Raw genomic sequence first — 21900 nt, forward strand, 5'->3', positions numbered from 1 at the left:
ACAAGTATATTAAATTTCATTACTTCAATCTCATGACTACAAAAATTCCATGCTACGAAAATGAAATATGAAACCTGGTACAAAAACAACTCTTGTACTATATCCATCTTATACCTCGAATCGCTAAACCATTATGATCTGTGCATCTTTCTATTATTGTGGCTTATATACAGTGGCTAGAAAAAGCGCTAGTACGTACCGTTATTACCCAATGACTTTTTATAGCCGCTGTATATAACTAGAATTATAAAAATACGCATAGATCATAATAGTTCAGCGATTCGAGGTATAAGAATAAAGCAATCTCATTACATTTAGAACAGAGCACGTGTGCGCTGATTTTTCTAAAACGTAGAATCGCTTCTTAACATGTTCCCTTAATATCTGTGCACGAGATATCGAATCGAGTATTCTATCGCGAACAGGGTAGGTAGGGGGAGGGGTGGACAGGGTAATGCAGCGCGTAACGCGGAGAGCAAAAATAAGCCTGCACAATGTAAAGTCCAACGTTATCGTCTATGAATGGTTTATAGAGGCGCGAGCTGCTTCTACGTCAGCATCGACCGATAAGAGAGCAGCGCGTTACACACATCGTCGTTGACGTCCAAGTGCACGGGCGAGACTTGCCCACGCCGGGGAAAAGGGAGAAAGGGATGAATCGATAGCGGGACAGAAATAGATACCCTGTTCCGCGACGCTGTCCGGATACACCCCATCGATTCGGATCGGTGTTTCTCAAACCTTCGAGCGTCAAAGCGTAATCGATGGGTTCTACGTAATTTTACGAAAATTAGAATATTTCCCGCAAGATCGCGTGAAACGATACGACACTGAAGAAAAGGGTGGAATTTCAGCCCGTGCGAATTTTGCTTTACCATCGTGACGTTATTTGCAACCATTGCGAACAGTCGCTTCTATTTTCCTTTTTCTTTAATATCCAATAATATAACGAAAGAGTCGAGCTTGTTTGACTTTAACGTTATCTAAGATGAAAAAAATCCGGTGATATCTTTGATCCATGATAATATCGATGATAGCTTTTAAAGATTAACACTATGACGACACTAGTGACGCTATGTTAACGTCAATTGCGTTAATTAAATATGTAAACGTAAAATACACGTATGTGCATGTTATACACTTTAGCGCACAAATTTGGATCACCTTTTGCTTTGCGGACGAAGTAAGTTTCTTCGTTCGCTAAAATCATAATCATATTTTCTGTATGGAAACTATAAACTGAAAACTAGACGGCCGTTGAGCTATCAGGAATAAAATTAAATCGAGATAAGAATTCTGCATATTTGATGTTCGTGACTGTTTTATCGTAAAACAATCGAAGATCCTTTGATCTTGATTCTTTCTACTTTCCAACTCGATGAGACGTGTTCAACAGTTTATTTCGCGTTTTACAATGGTAAAGTATCAAGAGAACAGAGGGTCGCGGAAAGTATCGGGAATTGAACCGTGGCGCGTGTTCAGTATTCAATAGGAATCGGTTGAAAATAGTTGCAAGATTGACGTCCACGGTTGAATGTCACGACGTGCTAACGAACCGCGCTCGAAACAACGAGCTTTCCAAGATAATCGTCCGTATACATACTCGGTGTGACGCAAAGCTGGATTTTATTAGCACTTTCGAAAGGCATCGGCAGTCGGTGTTTCCCGTTCGCTCGTTTGCCGGCAGATTGAAAAAAGGAACAAAGGAACTCGTTAGGTCAAGGATCAGAAATAATCCGACGTACAGCACGTACCGGTGTGGATCGTTAGTCGAATTCTTCCGGTAACTTGGAATGTGCGGGTCCTTGCCACTGTCTCTACGCCCTTCAACGCGGAAACCCAGCTTCCTTCTGTCGAAAAATTCGCGATCTCTTGGTGTATCAACCCTTTAACTTCAACCATCGGAGCAAAGTGAGTGCCATACCAAGCGATTGTGCGTCATAGTAAATGAGCACGCTTTAGGAATACAATAGAATTCTTGGCAGGACTTGAAGGGATAGCGCAATTGAGCGCCATTTTCCTAGAATATTTGATTCACCAAGTAACAACGTTACATTTCATTCGCGATCTTTCCAGTCGATCGACGTGAATTTCTTGTCTTAATATCGTAACCACGAAAGGTTTCTTAACTTAAGATTTGGGAAATTTGGTACTTTGCTTCATCGTCCCTTTAGTTTCATAATTATACACGTTTCCATGGCTTGGAAAACTATAATCAATTTTCTGTAACGATAAACACAGATTACTATTTTGTGAAAAGGAACAGTGGACTGTCTTGCGTCACGATTCCAAGTAGACCGATTTATACACACTTATAGAAAATGTACAGATGCCAAAATACACAAAACGCAATAATACAGAAACTATGCGGAATAGAGCATTCGTTATAACGTTAACCATGTGAGGAAAATTCCTATTTACCTTGCACTTCTTTAATTATATCGATAGCGATACGAATTCGCGTAAAAACATCCTCTTCGGGCTAGAGGGTTTCGATCTTTCATATCTGAGTTCGATGCGATCGTATCAAAGGGTCAAAGAAGAAACGAAGCTTCTTCGTAGCAGCCATCGAGTCTCGAGTTCACGGTGGAAATCTATTCGTGGCAAAAAGAGGCCGCAATGTCGAGGTAAACGACGCGTTTCCCTGTTTTATTTCATTGCCGTTTATTAGGGAGAGACAAACCCGCTCACGTAGCGTTGCGAGGGAAACAGGCGTGCAGGCGAGTCAGAGCGAGAAAGATCGATAGGACTCGAGTCAGAAATAGTCTCTCGGGACGATTGTGTGTGCCGTTGGATCGTCAGTCGAATTCCACCGACGGTACGTGCCTCGTCGATTGATGCTGTGTCTTCGAAAACGCAAGCCCGACCCCGGCTATTTAAACGCGGATCCAAAGATCCTCGTGCCGTGTTTCGGTGAAACCAGTGCCTCCATGGAACTTCTTCACGATCGAGCAAATGGGGTGAATCGTAGCAACTTGCGCCACGAGCCCCGAGAAACTTTATCGTGCCCACCGTCGCTCCGAGACGCTTAATTCTCAGGTAACTTTCGTTTCTCATCGATCGAAACGACGGTGACCGATATTTGTTCGTAGACTGCGGATTTTTACGATTTTATTGCACATTCGAAGATGTTAAAATATATAAAATAACAGGAATAGCAATAAAATATGCGAAAAAGGATACTCTATTATATATAATAGATGAAACAAGTCGCAACTTGTGATTCATTTCTTTATTTCAATTCAGAAGATAATAGAAAACATAAACATCCGCAGTCTGTTCATTAAATCGTTCTGCGGTTCTTCTGCTGCATTTTACTTCAACACTGCATAAGTGTTGCAGATACTGTACAAATACATCTGGCTGTATTCTACGTCTGATTATGTTTTATTTAAAATAGATAGTTTCCAGCTGATTTCGTGCTTTGAGAATTAAATACAAAACTTCGAAGGGGATAGCAAAGCTTACAAAGACCGAATCAATGGAATATCGACGTTCTATCTCACCCTTCGTATTCCTCTAATTTATTTCCATCCGATTTTCATTTTTCCCACACACGCTCGACAATTTCCTTACGCAAGAACAATTTGGGAAACGAACTGATATGCGCACATGTTCCTGCCGTTTCTTTTCCCTCCAGATTAACATTATTACGTACATAAACGTATACACACCGCCAGAGATATCGATAAATTGAACGTTTTAAACAAAAATGTACAATACTAAAGAAACTATATTCCTTAAAAGCGACTTTTCGGATGACTTAATGCGAATAGCTTGGAATGACTCGATGTGAATAGCCGGGGGTGAATAGCTCGGTATGACTGTGGAGTCTGTAAACGAACTAACTGTCGAAAGTAACGACGATTAGGTGAACGATAGACCCATTGGTCGCGACAAATATATCTCTGCCGCGGATAAAAGTAAACTGGAACAAATATAGGATATTTATTCTTGGAAGGTATCGTTTTAAAGCGACGAAACTTAGCTTCGATCGAAGAAATATCGGATCGAATTCGGAAAGGTATTTCACGTTGCACTCTTTCGTGTTTGAATCTTCTCGAGTCGGCCCTATTCTCCTTCCAGTTTCATCGTTTCACGCAACACAGCTATTTCGAACGGCTTATTTTTAAACCGTATTTTACATAAAGTATTTTCATCCAATGTATCCTAGAGCCATTGTATTTTTAGTGAGTCCAGTCTTTATTCCCTTTTTTTAACCTGACGTTGACGTTATCAGAGGTTTATTAATACGCGATCGCTCTTTGCTTCATCTTATTTCGCGCACAGCCCGATTTGTTCTCCCGCTTTGTCGCGTTTATTTATTAATAGTGGAGACGAACGGGAAAAAGGAAGAGATCGCATAGGTTGTCGCGTTATAACACCGTCGATAGAACGTGTAATAAGTTTTACACGTACGTAATACCAAAAGTACACACTCTATCAGGAAAATATTTAACTTCGCCGAACCTTTAACCCTGCTTCGTTTTCTCAACCATTTTCCATCCAATCGTATTTTCCCAACGTTATCTCGAGTCTGAGTAAAATATCGTGACTAAACGAATCGTTATCGGTACGTGTGATTTCTTTCGCTATTTCACGATTTCTCTCTGCTTCGACTTTACGTTATTTTCTTAAAGCGTTATATTTCATAAATAAACCTCCATGCCAATTTCTTTATCGCATCTTAGATATTAGATGCATCGTCGCGTAATAATATTCTATAAATAGATGTAACGACGATAAAGTAATCTCACGTTATTCAATCGCACGTTATCGAAGAAAAACAAGGGATACTTTTGAACCATCTCGTATCTCGCGTTTGTACAAGAGCCGAAAATTTTAGGATATTTTTACAGTTATCAAATATATCGCGCATCTTCCTGATGCTCGAAAAACCAATTAAAGAATAAAGGAGAAAAGCACGGCTGATTCTAAAACTGATTCAAAAAACAAAGCAGAGCCGACGCTCTTAAACAGATCGCAGCGTGGTTACGGCAAAGAAAGACAAGCGAGCCGTAGTGTTGGCGTTGGGCAGTGCCGGCGAAAGCTGAAAAATGAAAAGTAAAAAGCAGGAGAGCGCGATAACGAGCGCGTCGATTCACCGTGGTGGTTGTTTCCCTCTCGTCTCCGGCTCATTGTAACGAGATTACGCATTAAAAGGTCGAGAAACGAGGAAGTATGATGTAAATTACGGCTCTGGAAACGCGCGCGGTTCTCCGCTCGATAGTAAATTCACCTCTACGCCTCCGCGACAGTAAATTTACAGACTCCTTGGAAACATCAACTGTCACCGTTTTAAGAACGCGCCCCGTATCCGCGCCCGTAACGCTAATATCGCCCGTAAATACGTATTAAACGTATCCGTTGAGGTATTCGTTGTTATTAACGACTTGTTTCCTATTGGACAATTATGTTAATTGCACAGATTTTCTCGTGCACTTCTCTTTTCTGCTCGATTCACGGCCGTACAACCGCGCCTCGTGTCCGCGGGCACTGTTCTTCCGCTTATTTTCCACGCGAACAACGCACGAACGAACGAACGACTTTAAGCTTCTCTGCTCTGACTCGCGAACGACGTTGACCTATTTCCTGCAAATAGACGCGGCCGCGAACCGAACGCGTCTCCTCCCGTGCGCTCGCTACCGGAAAAAAAGAAGCTGCCGATTCCTCGATGAAGCTGACGCGTCCAGGTAGCCTTCTCTTTCTATCTCTCTCTCTCTCTCTTTCTCTCTCCCTTCGTCTCTCTCTCTATCCTCGTTTGGTCACGTGCAGCCCACGTAATTTCCTTAATGGGCCGGCGATTAAGACGAAAATCTTGATCCTCGCCGAAGCAAGCGCAGAGCGACGCTGATGGATAACGGAGGCAGCCGGCCGCGGGCAACGATTTTACGAGGGCCCTTGAATAGCCTGCGTTTTGTTTGATCGTCTAAAGTACTTCGTTCCTCTTCTTCTTCTTCTTCTTTCACGCTGACGACGACCTTGTAACCACTACGCTACGTTACATCATCGAACTGTCGAAAAAGGAATCGCGCCAGGTTTGGGAAATCGATCGATATTTCTTTTTCTTACGAAGAAGTTCGTTCTCTCTTTCAGCAACGATTAAGTCGTCCGTCTTGCCGAGGATGAAGTCATCGGTATTGTTAGAGCGCTGCAACGAAGGAGTTTCAATGATCTTGGCCCTATTGATCCGACGAAAGGAAAAAAATAGAAATAAAAAAGAAAGGAATGAAACGAATGTACGTGCTAGTCTGGAGTTGTCGACGCTATAAATAAAGTGGAAAAATCGTGGAAGGAAAAGAGCAATCAAGACGATCGATGCAATAACGTCGCAGTAAGGACGCGAGTGCGCAACGCTCCGGAAGCGGGCGCGCGACCAGTTACGCGGAATCCTGAGCAAACGCGCGGCTTGACCGGAAACGGTCGTTAATCGGCGATCACCGCGGCATCGTGCCGCGCAAAAACGTGCGAAAGAGGCTCGCGCGGACTCGTCGTCGTGACTCATTTCCAGATCGAGTAATGCCAACACTCGAAGCCAGGAACGGACTTAAAAGGACGTTGCACGCGGTGACCATTAACGCCGCTATCGATCAGTCGGCCTGATCGATGCGAAAGTATTTCCCGCGATGACACGTCCAAATTTCCAATCGTCCCGTCGACTTCAATTTACGATGCCGCGCGTGTGTGTACGTTTTTACATGCAAGATTACTGCATAAAAACATGCAGCGATAATTCTTAATGAAGCCTTCATAAACACGACAAACACCATTCACTCTGCACCGGTGAAAAATTGATTCGTGACACGTAACGATCCGATCGGACGTTGCGCTCTCAACGGATCGTGCATCGTTTTACTCTGCTCGCGATTAATGCGCCCCTGAAACCGCGAGCGCACGTACACTCCCGAGCATAAGTATCGAGATACCTCCTGCTAGAACGTGACAATTGCTTTAAATTATCATGGAAACGATTAATTCTTTGATTAATTGATTAATCAAGATAACGATGCAAGAACTCGTGAGAGCTGCGGCAACGGAAGATCGGGTCTCCACTGAAGCAACAACGCGGCATTTTTCGTCGCTTCTTGTTGCTGCATCTTCCAAAACGTTCACACCAACCAGTAACTTATGGAAACATTTCCTACACACTGGCGACTTTCTCAAAGAAGAAAAAGAAAGAAAAGAAGAAAGTTGCTCGTTAATGATTCGCAATGAATCGGCTAAGTATATGATCCTCGGAATATTTCAATCTAAAACTCATGAAATTCGAAGAAGTTTTGTATGAAATATATGCGAAACTCAAAGAAGTTGGTCTAAGATCAATGGAAATTCCAAATGAATTAAGAGCAAATACGATGGAAGAATGAATAACACGATTGTCAGAATTGGTCGAGGCAACGGCCTATAGAAAGACTATTAAACGCCACCATAGAAAACGTCTTCTGTTCGCTAATCGAAGTCATAAATAGCGCGACAAAATTTTGCCTCTATATTTCGTACTATCTTATGTATATGCTTCGCGAAATTAATTCATCTTTACATAAGCTTCAAGCCGGCCGGATAATAATTCTTCGATAGTTTCCTAATCATTTCCGAGGATAACCCCGCTTTCCGTAACTGACCTAATACTTATGCGCGGGGGTGTACACGTACACACGAGGAGAAACGGTGTATCGCGTACGTGCATCACGCACGATGGGCTACAAACGAAAACACGCTCGTCCCTAATTGCGTTCGGATGTGGGTTACAGACACAAACTACGACTTCTTGTTCTCCGTTCTGGCGATTACTCCCGCTGGACGGGCATTGAGTAATCAATACGAGCGTCTCGAATCAGCCGCGAGAGGAAAGGTTCCTCGAGGCCTCGTTAACGCCAGGATTAAACCTCTCTCTCTCTCTCTTTCTCTCTCTCTAATTTAGCGAAGATCCTTCGTTGAATGGTCGTGACCCCCAATCGGGACCGTTCTAAATGAAGAACGACTCTCATCGATCGGGGATAATCGATTTCCTCGAGGCGTTGCCCTTGACGCGACGATTTTTCCACGGTCGCGTTCTCAGAGGAACGAAACGTTCCGCTTTAACGAGCGCCAACTACGAGGGAAATCGGTTCGATCGTTGATGTGCTTTATCGTTTCCGAAGAATTATTCCAATTGGCGAGTCAATTGAGATCCAGGCCACCTGGCTCCGATAAAATATTCACGATGTGAATATTGCTATCTGCCTCTGTCTATGCCGCTGTTTTCGGTGGTGGAATTTATGCCGGCCACTGCCAAAAACACACCACAGCGATTCATGATGCAGCGATTCGTGTATACTGGCCGTTGCGAAATCTCGGTTGATTCGATGCTCGAAATACCTAGCTTCGCGCTGTTATAATGGCTAACAAGTTGTTAAGGAGCTTGGTTTAGTGTACCATCGTTATGCGGTTGCTCAACAAGACTGCTTGTAATCTTCAGACGAACCCACAATTCTTGTTCATGAATATTATATATGATAAAGGTTAGAAGACTTTCATAATCACGCATTGCTACGATTCTTCCACTATTTTCTTCGAGAATTCCTCATACAAATAGTATAACACGCTTTAATCGTAGCTGATCACTATGTCAATATCGTTACGAAATCTTCCTTCCTTCTCACTAATGTTCTTTATTTATAGTATCGTTATGCAGTATCTATAGATAGATGTACAGATCTATCGAAGATATTTACGAAGATATCTCTCGAAAGACAAGAAACCGATCGACTGCATTCTTCCCAAATTTCTCAATTTCGTTAGCTCGACGCGCGACCAACGTCCATCTTTAAAAAAAGATTGTTTTCGAAATTTTACGAGTCACATTCGCCATCGCGGTTTCACTCTTTGGCTATAAACCACCTACTTGCGACGATATCGTTCGAAAATCACGTAATTTTGTTTCTCCGTTTATTTATTACTGGTATTCCATATAACCGTGTACCACGCTGGTACCGAAACTCAAATTACCAACTTTCGTGAAGCTCCCAGAGGATATTAAAGAAACAGACGAAATGTGCAAAATAGTGGAGTAGATTGACTCTCTTATATCGAAATCATCGCAGAATGTCCCATGTCATTCGCTCCCTTCGAAAACCAAATATCAACAAGTGTCGAATTCAGTTTTCCGCCAGGCAAGAATCACCCACGGCCCACATGTTCATCGTCAACACTGCGCTGTCTCGTTGATACCGGCCAATTGAACACTCCTTCGTCATGTAGGCGAAACAATCGGGACCAACAAAGTGTACCTATCAGAGCACTTTGAAAGCAAAGAATCTAGAAGGGATGCCAAAAATTGTCTACATTGGTTGACTGACTCATCGTGGCCGTGTACGAGAGTTCTTCTCGAAGAGCGCGGTGCTAGTCATCCCGGGTATTTGGGGATGCTGGGCGGCTCAGGTGGTTGCGTGGCGGCCCGAAATAGAGGCGGTCGCCCGCGCAAAATCGCTGCGAGTCGCGCCGCGAATAGTGCGCGCCCACCGCCTTCCCGAGAGCCGTCGGTAATTTTAGAACGTTTTGTTTTCGTGCCAGAATACCGTGGCGGCCGGCACGCTACACGCACACGCGACCGCGTGCTCCTGCTGCCGCTTTCTTGCTCGTCCGCAGATTGCGCGACGATTACGTTCCGCGTGTCCGGTTTGGCCGCGTGCGCAAAGCGTCGAGATCGATGCACGCGCGACACCCACGCGACGCAACTCGCTTCTAGGAAGTTGCAACTGGATGGGGTGTGTGTGTATGTGCGTGTCGCCTAACGCTGGAGCCGGAAGATTATGGTTTTTGTCGAGCGTTGCGATGAGATCTCGAACATTTCCGATCGGTTTGAATTTGTGCGGGGTTAGGTTGGGGTTAGGTTGGGTCTGCTAAGATTCAGCGTACTCATCGTACTACGATTTTCACATTTTTATATCTTTATCTCGCTCTTACTTCAGTAACCAGAAAAGATTTGTTATGTTCGAGGAAAATGTTTAACGCAAGAGTGAATCTGTTTCATATTTTGTTCAAATCGAAGGTGTTTTTTAACGTTTCTTAACGAGTGTAATTGTGTCGGATATGATCAAAAAGGAAAGCAATAGGGTTCCGCGGGAAGAAACATCAAACCGAGGAAATGATCGAAGTATACTGACGCTTGGGCTATTCGAGTCAACGAGAAGATATGTCGTGGAACTATTAAAATGAACGACGAAATAACTTCCAAAAATAAAGTAATATCTATACACGTGTTATTGAATTATAATGATTACGCAACTGACGGTATGAAGATCGAACCAACCTCTTTCTTTCCGATGAATAGAAGTGTTGCATCCTCGAAAGAAAACAATGTCGTCGAGATACCAGTGTATGTATACGATGTACAATATTTCGCTGTTTGTCGCGTGCCTGATAACAAGTCAAATATTCCGTTTTCAAATGTAGCTCGTTTAAAAATTGTTTATAAGGGAATCTCGTTGAATTGCAAGGCAAAGCGCATAGTTTGACTGAAACGTTGTGACTCGGACACTACTTTGAATTTTCAAAATGCCATAATCTTTGAAATTTCTGTATTCTGGTTTCCACCAGCTAACATGTGCTCGTTCGAAGCTCAAGAGGCGTTGCGTCGTACAGAACAGCTTTCTTGGCTCGAGTTTCTGCCGAGTTAGATAAGCGACTTGGCTTTCGACGCGGTCGAAAATTCACTGGGAAACACATTGGTGCACGATCGCGAATCGGCCGCGTATCCGCTAACGTAACGCCTAAACGCGCTCGAAAGGCTTCTTATGAACTTATATATGGCACTGACTCATTATAATATCGCGCAACCTGTCGCCGCGACTATTCAACCATCGATTTGAAACGCCTGCGTTTTCAGGAAAAGTGTCGCGATAATGTGCGCACAATTATTTCACTGTGATAAAATCGAATCTAACCAGATAAAGCTTTAACGATCTGCCAATTTTCCGAACAACCACGAAAACAATGTGCATTTATCAGTTTTCTGTTTCCTTCTCCCTCTGTTGAAAATTTACCGGGTTAAAGTGCCTTTATCTGAGAAGTCACTGACAGCTTCCATCACGAGTGAACGCACGTTGCCCGATAAATGTTCTTCCGTTGTATGAAATCGCTTCCGTTTACGAGTCTCAATTTCCACGCGCGCGTGTCGCGAGCTTGCGTGGTAAAACGAGCCAGGAATTAATACAACATGGGAAAACAACGATGTAATGAATGGACGAAAACGAACACGTTGTGTGGAAGAGAAATCGAAGCAGTAGAAGAGAACGAAATTGAAGCAACGGAATAATAAGCAAATCGAGAAACACAGACACGCTCGTTTTATACCGATCTCCCGTCTCCTACTGCTTTGTGTCTTTTACTACCTGGCACCTGGGGATCGACAATGGCAAATGCAGCCTTTTTTAGTCATCGTAATTTATTCGACTCTCCGATCGTTCAGTCCCAAACTTCAACTCTGTATCGTTCGAATGGCGAAAAAAAAAAGATTGAAGTGGTTGAGGCAGCTCCACTTTCCGATAATTTGTGTAAATCAACAGAAGCAATCAAGATTGGATCACTTTCTTGAAAGGTGCTATAAACCGGGTCGCTCAAAGGCTAGTTGATTAACTCCATAAATTAAACTGTGGAAAAGTATAACAGTAACGAACATTATGTTTGAGAATTTATCTTAGAATTTACGATCATGTATTCTGCTTCCTTGTGATAAACAAATTTGCGAAAATAGATCCCTCGTTGCTTGAGATATTCAACGCTAATTTAGTAAAATTGAAAACTACATAAAAGGTGGACTTCGTCACTTTGGTATTTGTAAATTTAAAGTCGTAACAATAAAGCTTTATACCTCTCTCTCTCTCTCTCTCTCTCTCTCTTCCCATAAATAGCTACAATTTGAATATTGTCTCTTTATTGTCGCAAACTCTTGAAACGAGAACAAACCAAACAAAATACTTTGAATCGCAGCTAGAGAAAAGCTTTGAAAGGAGGAGAGGAGAGGAGAAGAGGAGAAGAGAGAGGGACAAACGGAGGCGTGCATGTGGAAAAGAAAAAGAGACAGAGAATGGTCGCGTGGCAGTGCGTGGCCCCAAATAGGGCATCAGGTGGTTACACGACGCCCGCGAGAAAAAGATCGTTTGCGCGTGCGCAGACGCGCGTGTGCCTCTCGTAACCGGACACACGCACGCATGTATAGAGGCGCGTATAGCTGAACGGCACGCGCGCTCTTACAGGTGGTGGCAACTGGCGCGGTGGCACAGGAAATTGCTCCTTTGCCGTAGCAAACCCAGTCCGGAACTTTGCGGCCCACCGTTCACCCGGTTTAGTTGCTGGAGCAATCGAACACCGCTTTCAAACAGATTCGACACGTGCGCGCGCCCGTGCAGAGAGAATAATCTCTCTCACCTGTTGCGCGTCTGTTTTCGCTTCCTTCGTTCGCTGTCTGCTCCAATGTTAATCAAAAAATCGCATCACCGGAAAGATCGTCTATAAACTGGTATCTCTGAGTCCATAGTATCGTCCATGGTATTCAAAATATCACGATGTTTGATTGTCATTGACGAATTGAATATATATAAATAGTTTCGTTCGATGCTACAGCAATCACATTGCAGAAAGAGATAAGGAAAACAGAATAAAGTAAAGTAATGTCTTAGGGAAGTATTAAAGTATCTTACACATTCTTGAAAACATAATGTTTGATCGAGCTTGATGAATCGAATATACATAAGTCGGTCACTGCTACAAGAATCACATTCCAGACAGATAAGGAAAACAAAGTAAAGTAACGTTTTCGCGAAGTACTAGAGTACCTTACACATTCTGGAAAACATCATTATGTTTGATTAGTACCGATAGAATAAAAATAAGTAGTTTCGTGCAGTGATATGTCAGACAGCTACAGCAAAGACAATTTCACCGTAATTGATAGTAATCTGTGGCTCGAAATCTAACATAACCTAATATCGGAACAGTATATAATGCTATAGCGACTAAATAACTCTAACGTTCGAGAATAAACGAGAGGAACTAACGGGAAGTTTCGTCTCCAAGCGGACGCGCTTCGATCGATACATGTTTCACGAGAAGGGACACCGGTGGTGGCCGCAAACTCTCGAACTGACGATAAACCAACGTCTGTCACTGAGTGAACCGTCGGTACGCCGGCGCCATCGGCGTCAGCAGCTACGAGGTTACGCAGGCGGAAGAACGAGGGGTGGTGGACGTAACGCCGCATTCCCGATATTATCTACCACAGATCGAATACTTGACGGTATACAACGACGGGAGAAACTTCCCTCCCTTATCCCGGCTTGTTTAAATATTTTTACATGTTCCCAACATTCGCTGTATCTTTGTTTTGTATTGTTTTTTTTTTTCCTTTTCCTCCGCGTGACTTTTTTCCTGGAAATCCTCGAACGCGGTCTCGAACGCTGTCGATCGCAAGGGAGACGAGCGCGCGCGCCGCGTCCTACGTCACGCCAGTCTACGTCACTGGAGAACCGAGAAACGCCGTGGAGGGGGCCGGCTGGGGGCAGCGGTCACGTGGAGGGGAGTTAGGGGAAGGTGGGAGCGCGCGAAGAGCTGCACGGTGGGGGCAGAGATGCCTGCGAGCAGTGGCGAGCAGTGACGACGTGCTGGTTGCGTGGTGGGAGTAGCGGCGCGTGTGTACGTAACACATACGCGGTTAGCTATATACGCGGCACGCAAACAGGCGCGCATTGATAGGGGACCGCAGAGCGGGGATTGGCTGGCAGTCGACTCGCCGCTTCCAAATATGGGACAGTCTCCGCGGTCCATTCATAAAACTACGGGGCGCGCCGTCGCTCGGCTCAGTTCGTGCGCGACCCCCACGCATCGCGCGTCCTCCGACGATCCGAGCGCGCGATCTGCTGTCTCCGACACGCACACCTAACCGCGGAGAGGTACATATCTACCGAGGCACACGATAAACCCGTCGAAGGAGATAGAAAGAGACGAACGGAAAGAACGAGAGAGAGAGAGAGAGAGAGAGAGAGGGAAAGGAGAGAGAGGAAGCGGTGAAGAAAGAAAGGGACGGAGGACACGGGACGACAAATAGGCGCGCGGTCGCGCGCGCGCCTGCACCTACAAGACACTCGCGCGCGCGCGCGAGCCAAATCATCGTCGCGTACAGGATTCATCTCGCGAGTGAAAGAATCATCGTCTTGATATAATTGCGAATTCGTGAGCTTGGACTTGGACGACCGGCGTTTCGAATGAAAGATTCTAGAAGAAAAGGGAGACGAAAAGTGACAACCACTAACGTCTTGGAGGAAGAGTAATCGCGGTTCCGCGTTTCATCCCTTGACGCCGGCTCGAGCCGCGGATCCGCATAGTCGCGCATCTTCGTTGGTTCGTGGCGCGCGGGCGCGCTCGAGGGAAACGAACCGGCGGCAGTCCCTGGTGGTCAGACCGGCCGGCGTGGCGCGGCGCGGCAGCCGTTCCGGATCGGGACGAAGACCGAGACGAGGATCGGTCGCGATCCGGTGAGATTGGATTTTTCGAGAGTCTCCGTGCGTATAATTGGGTGGTGGTGGTAGTGGTTTGTGGTTGGTGGTGGTTGTGCGCTCGCGGTGGTGTATAGCTATCCCGCCGCCGCCGCGGCGACAGATCGCAGGCGCGCGCGCTCTCGCGAAAGAGAGTGGGATCTCGAAGGGAGAAGAGAGAGGGAAAGAAAAGGAAGGACAAAGAGGCGAGCGATCGCGAGACACGGTTTTTGCCGCCCGGCGTCCGCTCCCTCGTGTGTGTATACCTCGCTGAGAAAGAGAGACTCGGCGCGTGCCGCGCGACGGATAAAAAAGGGGGAGCGCGTGCTACGTCCGCTTGACTACTAACCCAGTGACTGGAGCTATACGGAGGGAAAGAGGGACAGATACGACCGATCTCAACGGACTTGACGTTTAGATCTATCGTGTGCTCGTGTACGGACCGAGAGTTCGTACCACGCGACCCTCTTCTCAAACATTTCGACGTCGCGTCGGTGTTGTTGCACAGAGGACGAAGGGAAAAACTGATTCTACTAGACTAAGACTGAAAAGACGGATAAGGGCTAACTCGCGTAGAGCTTGTATATCCGGTGGGAGAGAGAAAGAGGCTTAACTGTGTCGGGACGACCGAGGAAGGACAACATTTTAACCATAATAATAGCGTTGAACGATACAACCGCAGGCGAGGACACGCAGTGCGGTACCGAGGAGGTTGCCACCGCCAGCCAGGGAGGCGACCAACTCCAGAGGATGACGATGGACGGCATGGAAGTGGTGGGCTCGCAGCCCCACGCGGCCACCAGCCCGTTTTTGCTCTCACCGCCACCCCTCGGACATCATCATCATCATCCTCATGCTACCTTCAATCTTCAGACAGTGCAGCTTAGTTTCGACGCGTGTCTACCGTACAACGCGGCGACATCCTCTAATTCGATCGTCTGCGGTGTTGGCGGCACGTCAACGCCAGCCGCTACCACTTGCACCTCGTCCACGAGTTGCAACAAAACGATTCCAACCTTGTCGCTGGCAACTTGCGCGCCCTTGCAAGCCCAGCATCAAAACAATACCGATTCCTCGGATCCCCATGGCCGACAACATCATCATCACCATCATCATCCCCATCAACGACTCGACGACCATCAACATCACCGACACGTTGATGCCTCCTCGCCGTCCAACGATTCCACCGACGGGAAAAGGCATCTGCAGACTGTCAACACCGAGGACAAGGACTGTCCCAGGGAATGCAGGGACGATCTTCAGGAGCCTAACGAGAAGGATAAACCAGGTGACCTAAACACGCCGGTTACCACCAGCAGCGATTTACCGTCCTTCTTCGGCCCTTCCGCGCTCGTCGAGCCACCTCCTATTTCAGGTACCTACAATCAACAGTCCTTTAACAAAAAAAAAACAAAAAACAAAAGGCAAAAAAGAAACAAAAACAAAAGTTCGATCAGGCAACGATAACTTCTTCTTTTCATCCTTCGTAGCCGTGACGTGGTAAAATAACTTTATCGTCATCGAGTTTCCTATTAATCGAATCTTTCTCGTATGACAGAGATCCTTTGCGTATGCACGCTTCGACGAGGTCAGATCGTTAAAACGTGTTCCACGATAATCGAATAGCGGAATTCGAAACTCGTCGGACGCGAGACACGTGAAAATAAACGCTCGTCGAACAACGCGCACCAAACCAGTAGTAATCGGCTGTGCGATTCGAACTTCAGCGGCCTTGCACTTGCTGTGTTTCACGAACGTCCCAACTTTCGCTTTCTGCATATATCTGCCAACTCCTGCTGCTGCTGTTACCCTCGTGGCTGCGTCAAGCACCCCTTCGAAAATCCGGCTTTTCCGCATCAATTTTCGAAAGTGATCGCGTTGCGAGTCCTCGGTCGTCGCGGCCAAGTGCATGATGTGCCAGTGTGACGTATATCGGTTGGCTCTCGCGAAAACGGCTAATATCGAACCTGCCCGCCTGTCGCGGATCAATACTCAGCGACCCCGACATTCAGAAACCCTTCTCCGCCCGTCCCTGCATCGCCGCCGCCGCCGCCTCCACCTCCGCCTTCACCTCTGTCTCCCACCACCCCTTGCCAGTTCATTCATGCTTCCAAGAACCCCCACCTCGTTCATCCGGACCGATACAACCACCCTCTGTTACGCCGATAGTCGTCTTTTCCGTGACTTTCTCGCTAACGGAACGAAGCAGATCGTTCGTTCCCCTTTATCGTTCCGTACATCGTAGTCTCCTCTCTTCTCTCGTTTCCTTCCGCTGTCACGATCATTTGCTAGCCGATAATCTCTATCCGGGCAACAACTTTCGCGCGGTTATACATGGCTACGTAGAAATCGTTGATACATTCGTCGGAACAGATGGTTGGCCACGTTCGGCGCATGACACGATTCGGTGATACCTAATTCAAACTCGCATCAATTCGTAGACCACAACCGGATGACCGCGCATTTTTCTCACTACTGGGAGTCTGCCGACTTGATTTTCGGTAGGTCGTAAACGATTGTGTATGTGCGTAGAAAGGAAGTAACGAGACGGCAGGATGCAGACGACAGATAGAGACACCCGGTATAATCTCGCTTCACAGATAAAGTCATCCCCGTATCGCACGGTCCTTCCTGTTGATTCGCTTAGGCCGCGAGATGCACGCGCTAACTCGTGCCCGGAGTTGTTCCTGAGCTTGTGATCACGCGCAACCGCGACCTCTTGCTCCGCCCTCTTTATGTAGATTTTCGAGACTGATTGAAAATTTGATGGATGATTTGTAGGCAGCCTGGCGGGCGAAGATCTATCTCTCGAAGAGGCCACGGAGGACGATGAGACGGCTACCTCGACCGGCAGGGATCATCGGCACCACCATCACCAAGAGTCTCAGGAACAGGGCACGCCTGGAGCTCCACCCTCCACTAGTCCACCGCGTCATCATCAGGCTCAAGAGGACGCGGACCGTTGCAACGTGTTACAAGGCGGGGTGATACTCTACTCTTCCCCTCATTCCACGTCTTCGGTGTCTTCGGCACCAGCGTCGAGCGTTAACATCTGCAACGTACCAACGTTGACGTACCGTGGCGTCTTCACCACCACCTGTACGCAATCCTCGCCGCTGAACACCCTTCAGAATCAGCAGCAGCCACCCCAACAGCAACAACAGCAGCAGCAACAACCAACCGGTCAGGAGCTCTGGGGTCCGTTAACCTCGCCGACCTTGACTTTGACAAATTCACCCTTCCTACACTCTACCCTTCACCCAGCCCCGTACGGTGGAGAGACCGTCGAACTTTTACCGGTCGAATCGAAGCCACCCCCACCACCAGGCTATCACGATACGCCAACCACTACTCCCGCGGCGTGGTTAACGACGCACGACGACCCTTACGATCCGAATCTCCTGTCCCATCATCATCCCCATCACCACCATCAAGAGACGACGCTGAAGCAAGAACCAACGGGCGGCTACCCACCAGCCGTCCAACAGCAACAACAACAGCAGCAGCAGCAACCTCAACCCACTCAACAGCAGCAACAACAAGCACCACCGTCGGCTGGTACAACGGGAGTCCAGCTAGCGGAATACAACCCCAGCACGTCGAAGGGGCACGAGATTCTCTCGCAAGTTTACCAGCAGAGCGCTCTGCCGCTCAGGCTGGTCCCGGTGAAGCCGCGGAAGTATCCGAATCGACCGAGTAAAACGCCGGTGCACGAGCGACCGTACGCTTGCCCCGTGGACGGCTGCGATCGCAGGTTCTCTCGCAGCGACGAGCTCACCCGGCACATCCGCATCCATACCGGCCAGAAACCGTTCCAGTGTCGCATCTGTATGCGCTCCTTCTCGAGGAGCGATCACCTGACCACTCACGTGAGAACTCACACCGGCGAGAAGCCGTTCTGCTGTGATCAATGCGGCCGAAAATTCGCGAGGAGCGACGAGAAGAAACGGCACGCGAAAGTTCACTTGAAACAGAGGCTGAAGCGCGAAGCCACCCACGCCACCGCTAGAAATCACCCTCAGAGCCACGCTTCACCACCGTGCAATCAATAAGAAGAGTTTGAATGAACTGTGTCGCAGAATCGATCCACATTTTTTCATACGACGATCGATGTCGATCTCCACGCTCATTCCTTTGATCTTGTCAATCATGCTCGCGCACGACGCAGCTTTTTCACCTTGCCAGGCGACGAGGAAACGACGGAGACCTTTAGGCGGAACAGACTACCGTCACCGACTGATCCGTCATCGATCCGTCGTCGGCACCGTCAGCGATCGACGAGTGGGGCTCGACTTTAAAGGATTGGCCTCGCCACCGAATCGACAAGCATTTTTGGCGGTATAACGAAACGTGATACCGAGCCTCTCGGATAATAGTACGTAAGGAACAATCGCGGAGGATTTTCATAAAATCTTTGTAAATAATCGTGGATAATTTTTAATCGGGACTAGAATTTCAAAGCGGTATGTAAAATAAATGTCCGGTGTGATCGGTCCCGACGATGGGCTCGTCGCGTCTTACAGTACGGATCGATTCGAAGCTTTTCTCCTGATCTCGCTAAGCGAACCTTCGACGAGGAAACACGAACATTGCGGTAAATATATATGTATCAGACTCCGGCGGTTTTCCTTCGAGCTCTCGTCTCAGTTTATTTCTTTCACTCCCGTCCCTTTTGCCTACGGTTAATACGTTGCATAAGGAAGAGAGGAAAATTGAAAGTTTACTACATCAAGTTGCATTTAGAAGGAGTAGGAAGGAATAATACCAACAGCGAAAAATCTAGCTTCACCGAGAGGTACTGTTTCCTCGACAATTGTCGGTATTGGAATGCTCGTGCTTTTAGCGGTAAACGGGAAGAACGGGAGAGAAAGAAAAAGAGAAGAAGAAAGTCAGGGAGGATATTCGAAGCGAGCGACGCGTCGAAGATCGTTATTTACGACGGTTGCGTTTTATACCCTTGTTTGCGATCGAGAACGAGATGCAGATGCGAAAATCGACGTTAACCGCGCGTAGATACGTACGCGAAATATTCCGGTGTCACGAAATATACTGCAGCCAGGTTCTCCGACGAATCGCGTAGAATCGATACCGCCCGCAGCTTCCGGGAATCAGGGAGGAATTCACCGAAGGAGAAGTGAAGAGAGAAAGAGACGGCGCACTCTCGATCGCATGCAAACGAGCACGTGAAAAAAAAAAATTGCCATGCGCGAGCGCGCTTCTTGAAACGATCAGGGGATCGCGTATCAACTTTTCCCAGCTCTCTCATGATCGGAACCGGTCGATGTTTTTCGATCCTTTTACCCGAGTGTTCGTTCCTTCGGCCAATAATCGTGCAATTTTCGAATCGTGCCCGATTCCACAAACGTTTTCAGGATATTTTCTAAGTATTTTTATAAATTACGACACTCGACGAATGAAAAAGAAAAAAGAGAACGAAAATGTAGTTCGATATCTATTACGATCGGTATCGCGATTCTATGAGAGGGCATAGACCCTGACACGTTTGCAAGATGCGACCGACACCGACGGACGATCGGTATTACATACACACACACACACGCGCGCGCGCGCGCGCGCACACATACACACTATTTTGCGTCCTCGAACCTCGTGTCTTTCAATCATACAATCGTAATAATCGCTTCTTACATATTTGTTATCGTCCTCTACCTCTGAAACTCGTTCACTCGTTCCTACGACACCCATCGTGCCCCGGACACGCTAAATCTCGGACTTTTTCCGTGTCCTAGGGGACTCTCTTGCCACTCCTTGCTACCCGTTTTCCCCTTGAAAATTCCTTTCAGCGTTAGAAGTCACTTCGTAGAATCCGTAAGCTTCTTCGAAGTTAAATACCAGACGCGTCACCGTTCCCCCTGTGAATTAACCCTCTTTTAACCGCCAACAAACCCCAAACGAGTAAACTGTAATTAATCGCGATCATCGTTGTTGAACGGGAGTTTTCCTTTGTAAATATGTATATAACGTGTTATACATATGTACACATAGGTTACATCTAATCGAATCGTGCCGACAAACAGAGAGAGAAACCCGTAAAATCTTTCACTTTCCTCCTTTTAATCTTGCCGCCCTACTTTCCCCTCCTTTCCTCTCGTCCTCTTCCCCTCCCCCCTCCTCACCATAGCGATCGTTTACGTGTATAAAATATGAGTTTTAGCGGCGATTAATATTATGTATATGTTGCTCTATTTATTAACAAAAAAAAACAAAGTCTCTCTCCCTAGATACATGTATCTATATTATATATATATGATATATATAATATATATATTAACAGAGGAGATATATATATATATTGTTAAAATTAAAGGATTATTTTTATTATGATTATTATATTATAATTATATTAAATAACAGTTATAATTAATAACGAAACGCGCGGCAACGCGTACAGCTTTTATGGATCCCATGCGTTCTTACGCGCTCTCTACCTACTTCAACGATGGTTGCACCGACGCGTATGCGATATTATCCGCTATTGTTCTAGATAGATCGGAAAATATGTAGGCAGAGGAGCGTATAACGCGCACGCGCGTTCTCGTGAAATAAAAAAGCAGAAAGAGAGAAAGAGAGAGCGAGAGAGTGTGTGTGTGTGTGTGAGAGAGAGAGAGAGAGATTATGCCTGTGTCTGCCTGTATGTGTGCATGCGTGTATAAATGTGTACGTGTGCGAAAGAGAACGAGAAAGAAAAACATTTAATGAAAGAAACGAAGATAATGAGAAAAGAGGAATAGAGAGGACAATTTTTTTACGAACGATAATTACACTATAATTGGATAAATTATGTGTAACTATTCCACAATATGGTGCTCCGAGTGTGCAATGCACAGAAAAGAATCTCTCGACTACCTGTATATTTGTGTTGTAATCATCGTTGCCGTTTAATCTGGCCGGTTCCCCACGACGATTATTAACAAAAATACAAAGTTAACATTGAACAGCAACGCCTGGTTGTTCTTATTTCCCTGTGGTACGGCAGAAACTCCTCGAAACGATACGTCGACGCTCGTAATCGTCGACCGCAAGACCCGTTGAAAAGTTTCGCCTCTTCGTTTTATCACCTTTAAACGGGGATAGCGAGGAACAGAGTTTAAAGCTGAAAGCACGTTTCGTTTTCGATGCTCTCGATATACGTTCGACTCTTTCGTAGCTTTCGATATATTAGAGTTTATATTTCGAGGTTTATCGGGGTTCGCGATCTGTGAAAGCTATAACGCTATAAATCGTTCGAAACGCGTATTTATAATACGTTCATGAGCATAATGGTATGCAATAGTGTCGTTTGTCACGTTGAACGATTTCTCGAGTGTCGTTACATCGCCAATTTACTTTTTCCCTTTTGCGCGTTAGCGTCAGGCACATTCATCGACCG

At 46.3% G+C, this 21900-nt stretch overlaps 1 protein-coding gene across 2 annotated transcripts in view; it reads left to right on the forward strand.

Annotated features, from left to right (window-relative positions):
• LOC122575415 (alpha-protein kinase 1-like) overlaps positions 1–21472 on the forward strand; it is a 36525-nt gene extending 15053 nt beyond the window's left edge. The window contains exons 2-3 of one of the 2 annotated variants that reach the window (XM_043744286.1): positions 15193–15798; positions 17292–21472. In XM_043744286.1, coding sequence (XP_043600221.1) covers positions 15193–15798; positions 17292–18562 — 1877 coding nt within the window. In that variant the 3' untranslated portion in view covers positions 18563–21472. Of the gene's footprint in view, positions 1–15192; positions 15886–17291 lie in introns of both variants that reach the window. The other variant, XM_043744285.1, reaches the window with a different exon arrangement.
• The last annotated feature ends 428 nt before the right edge of the window (positions 21473–21900 follow it).

Source organism: Bombus pyrosoma, linkage group LG15 (assembly GCF_014825855.1).
Source record: "Bombus pyrosoma isolate SC7728 linkage group LG15, ASM1482585v1, whole genome shotgun sequence".
In the NCBI taxonomy this organism is placed as follows: Eukaryota; Metazoa; Arthropoda; class Insecta; order Hymenoptera; family Apidae; genus Bombus; species Bombus pyrosoma.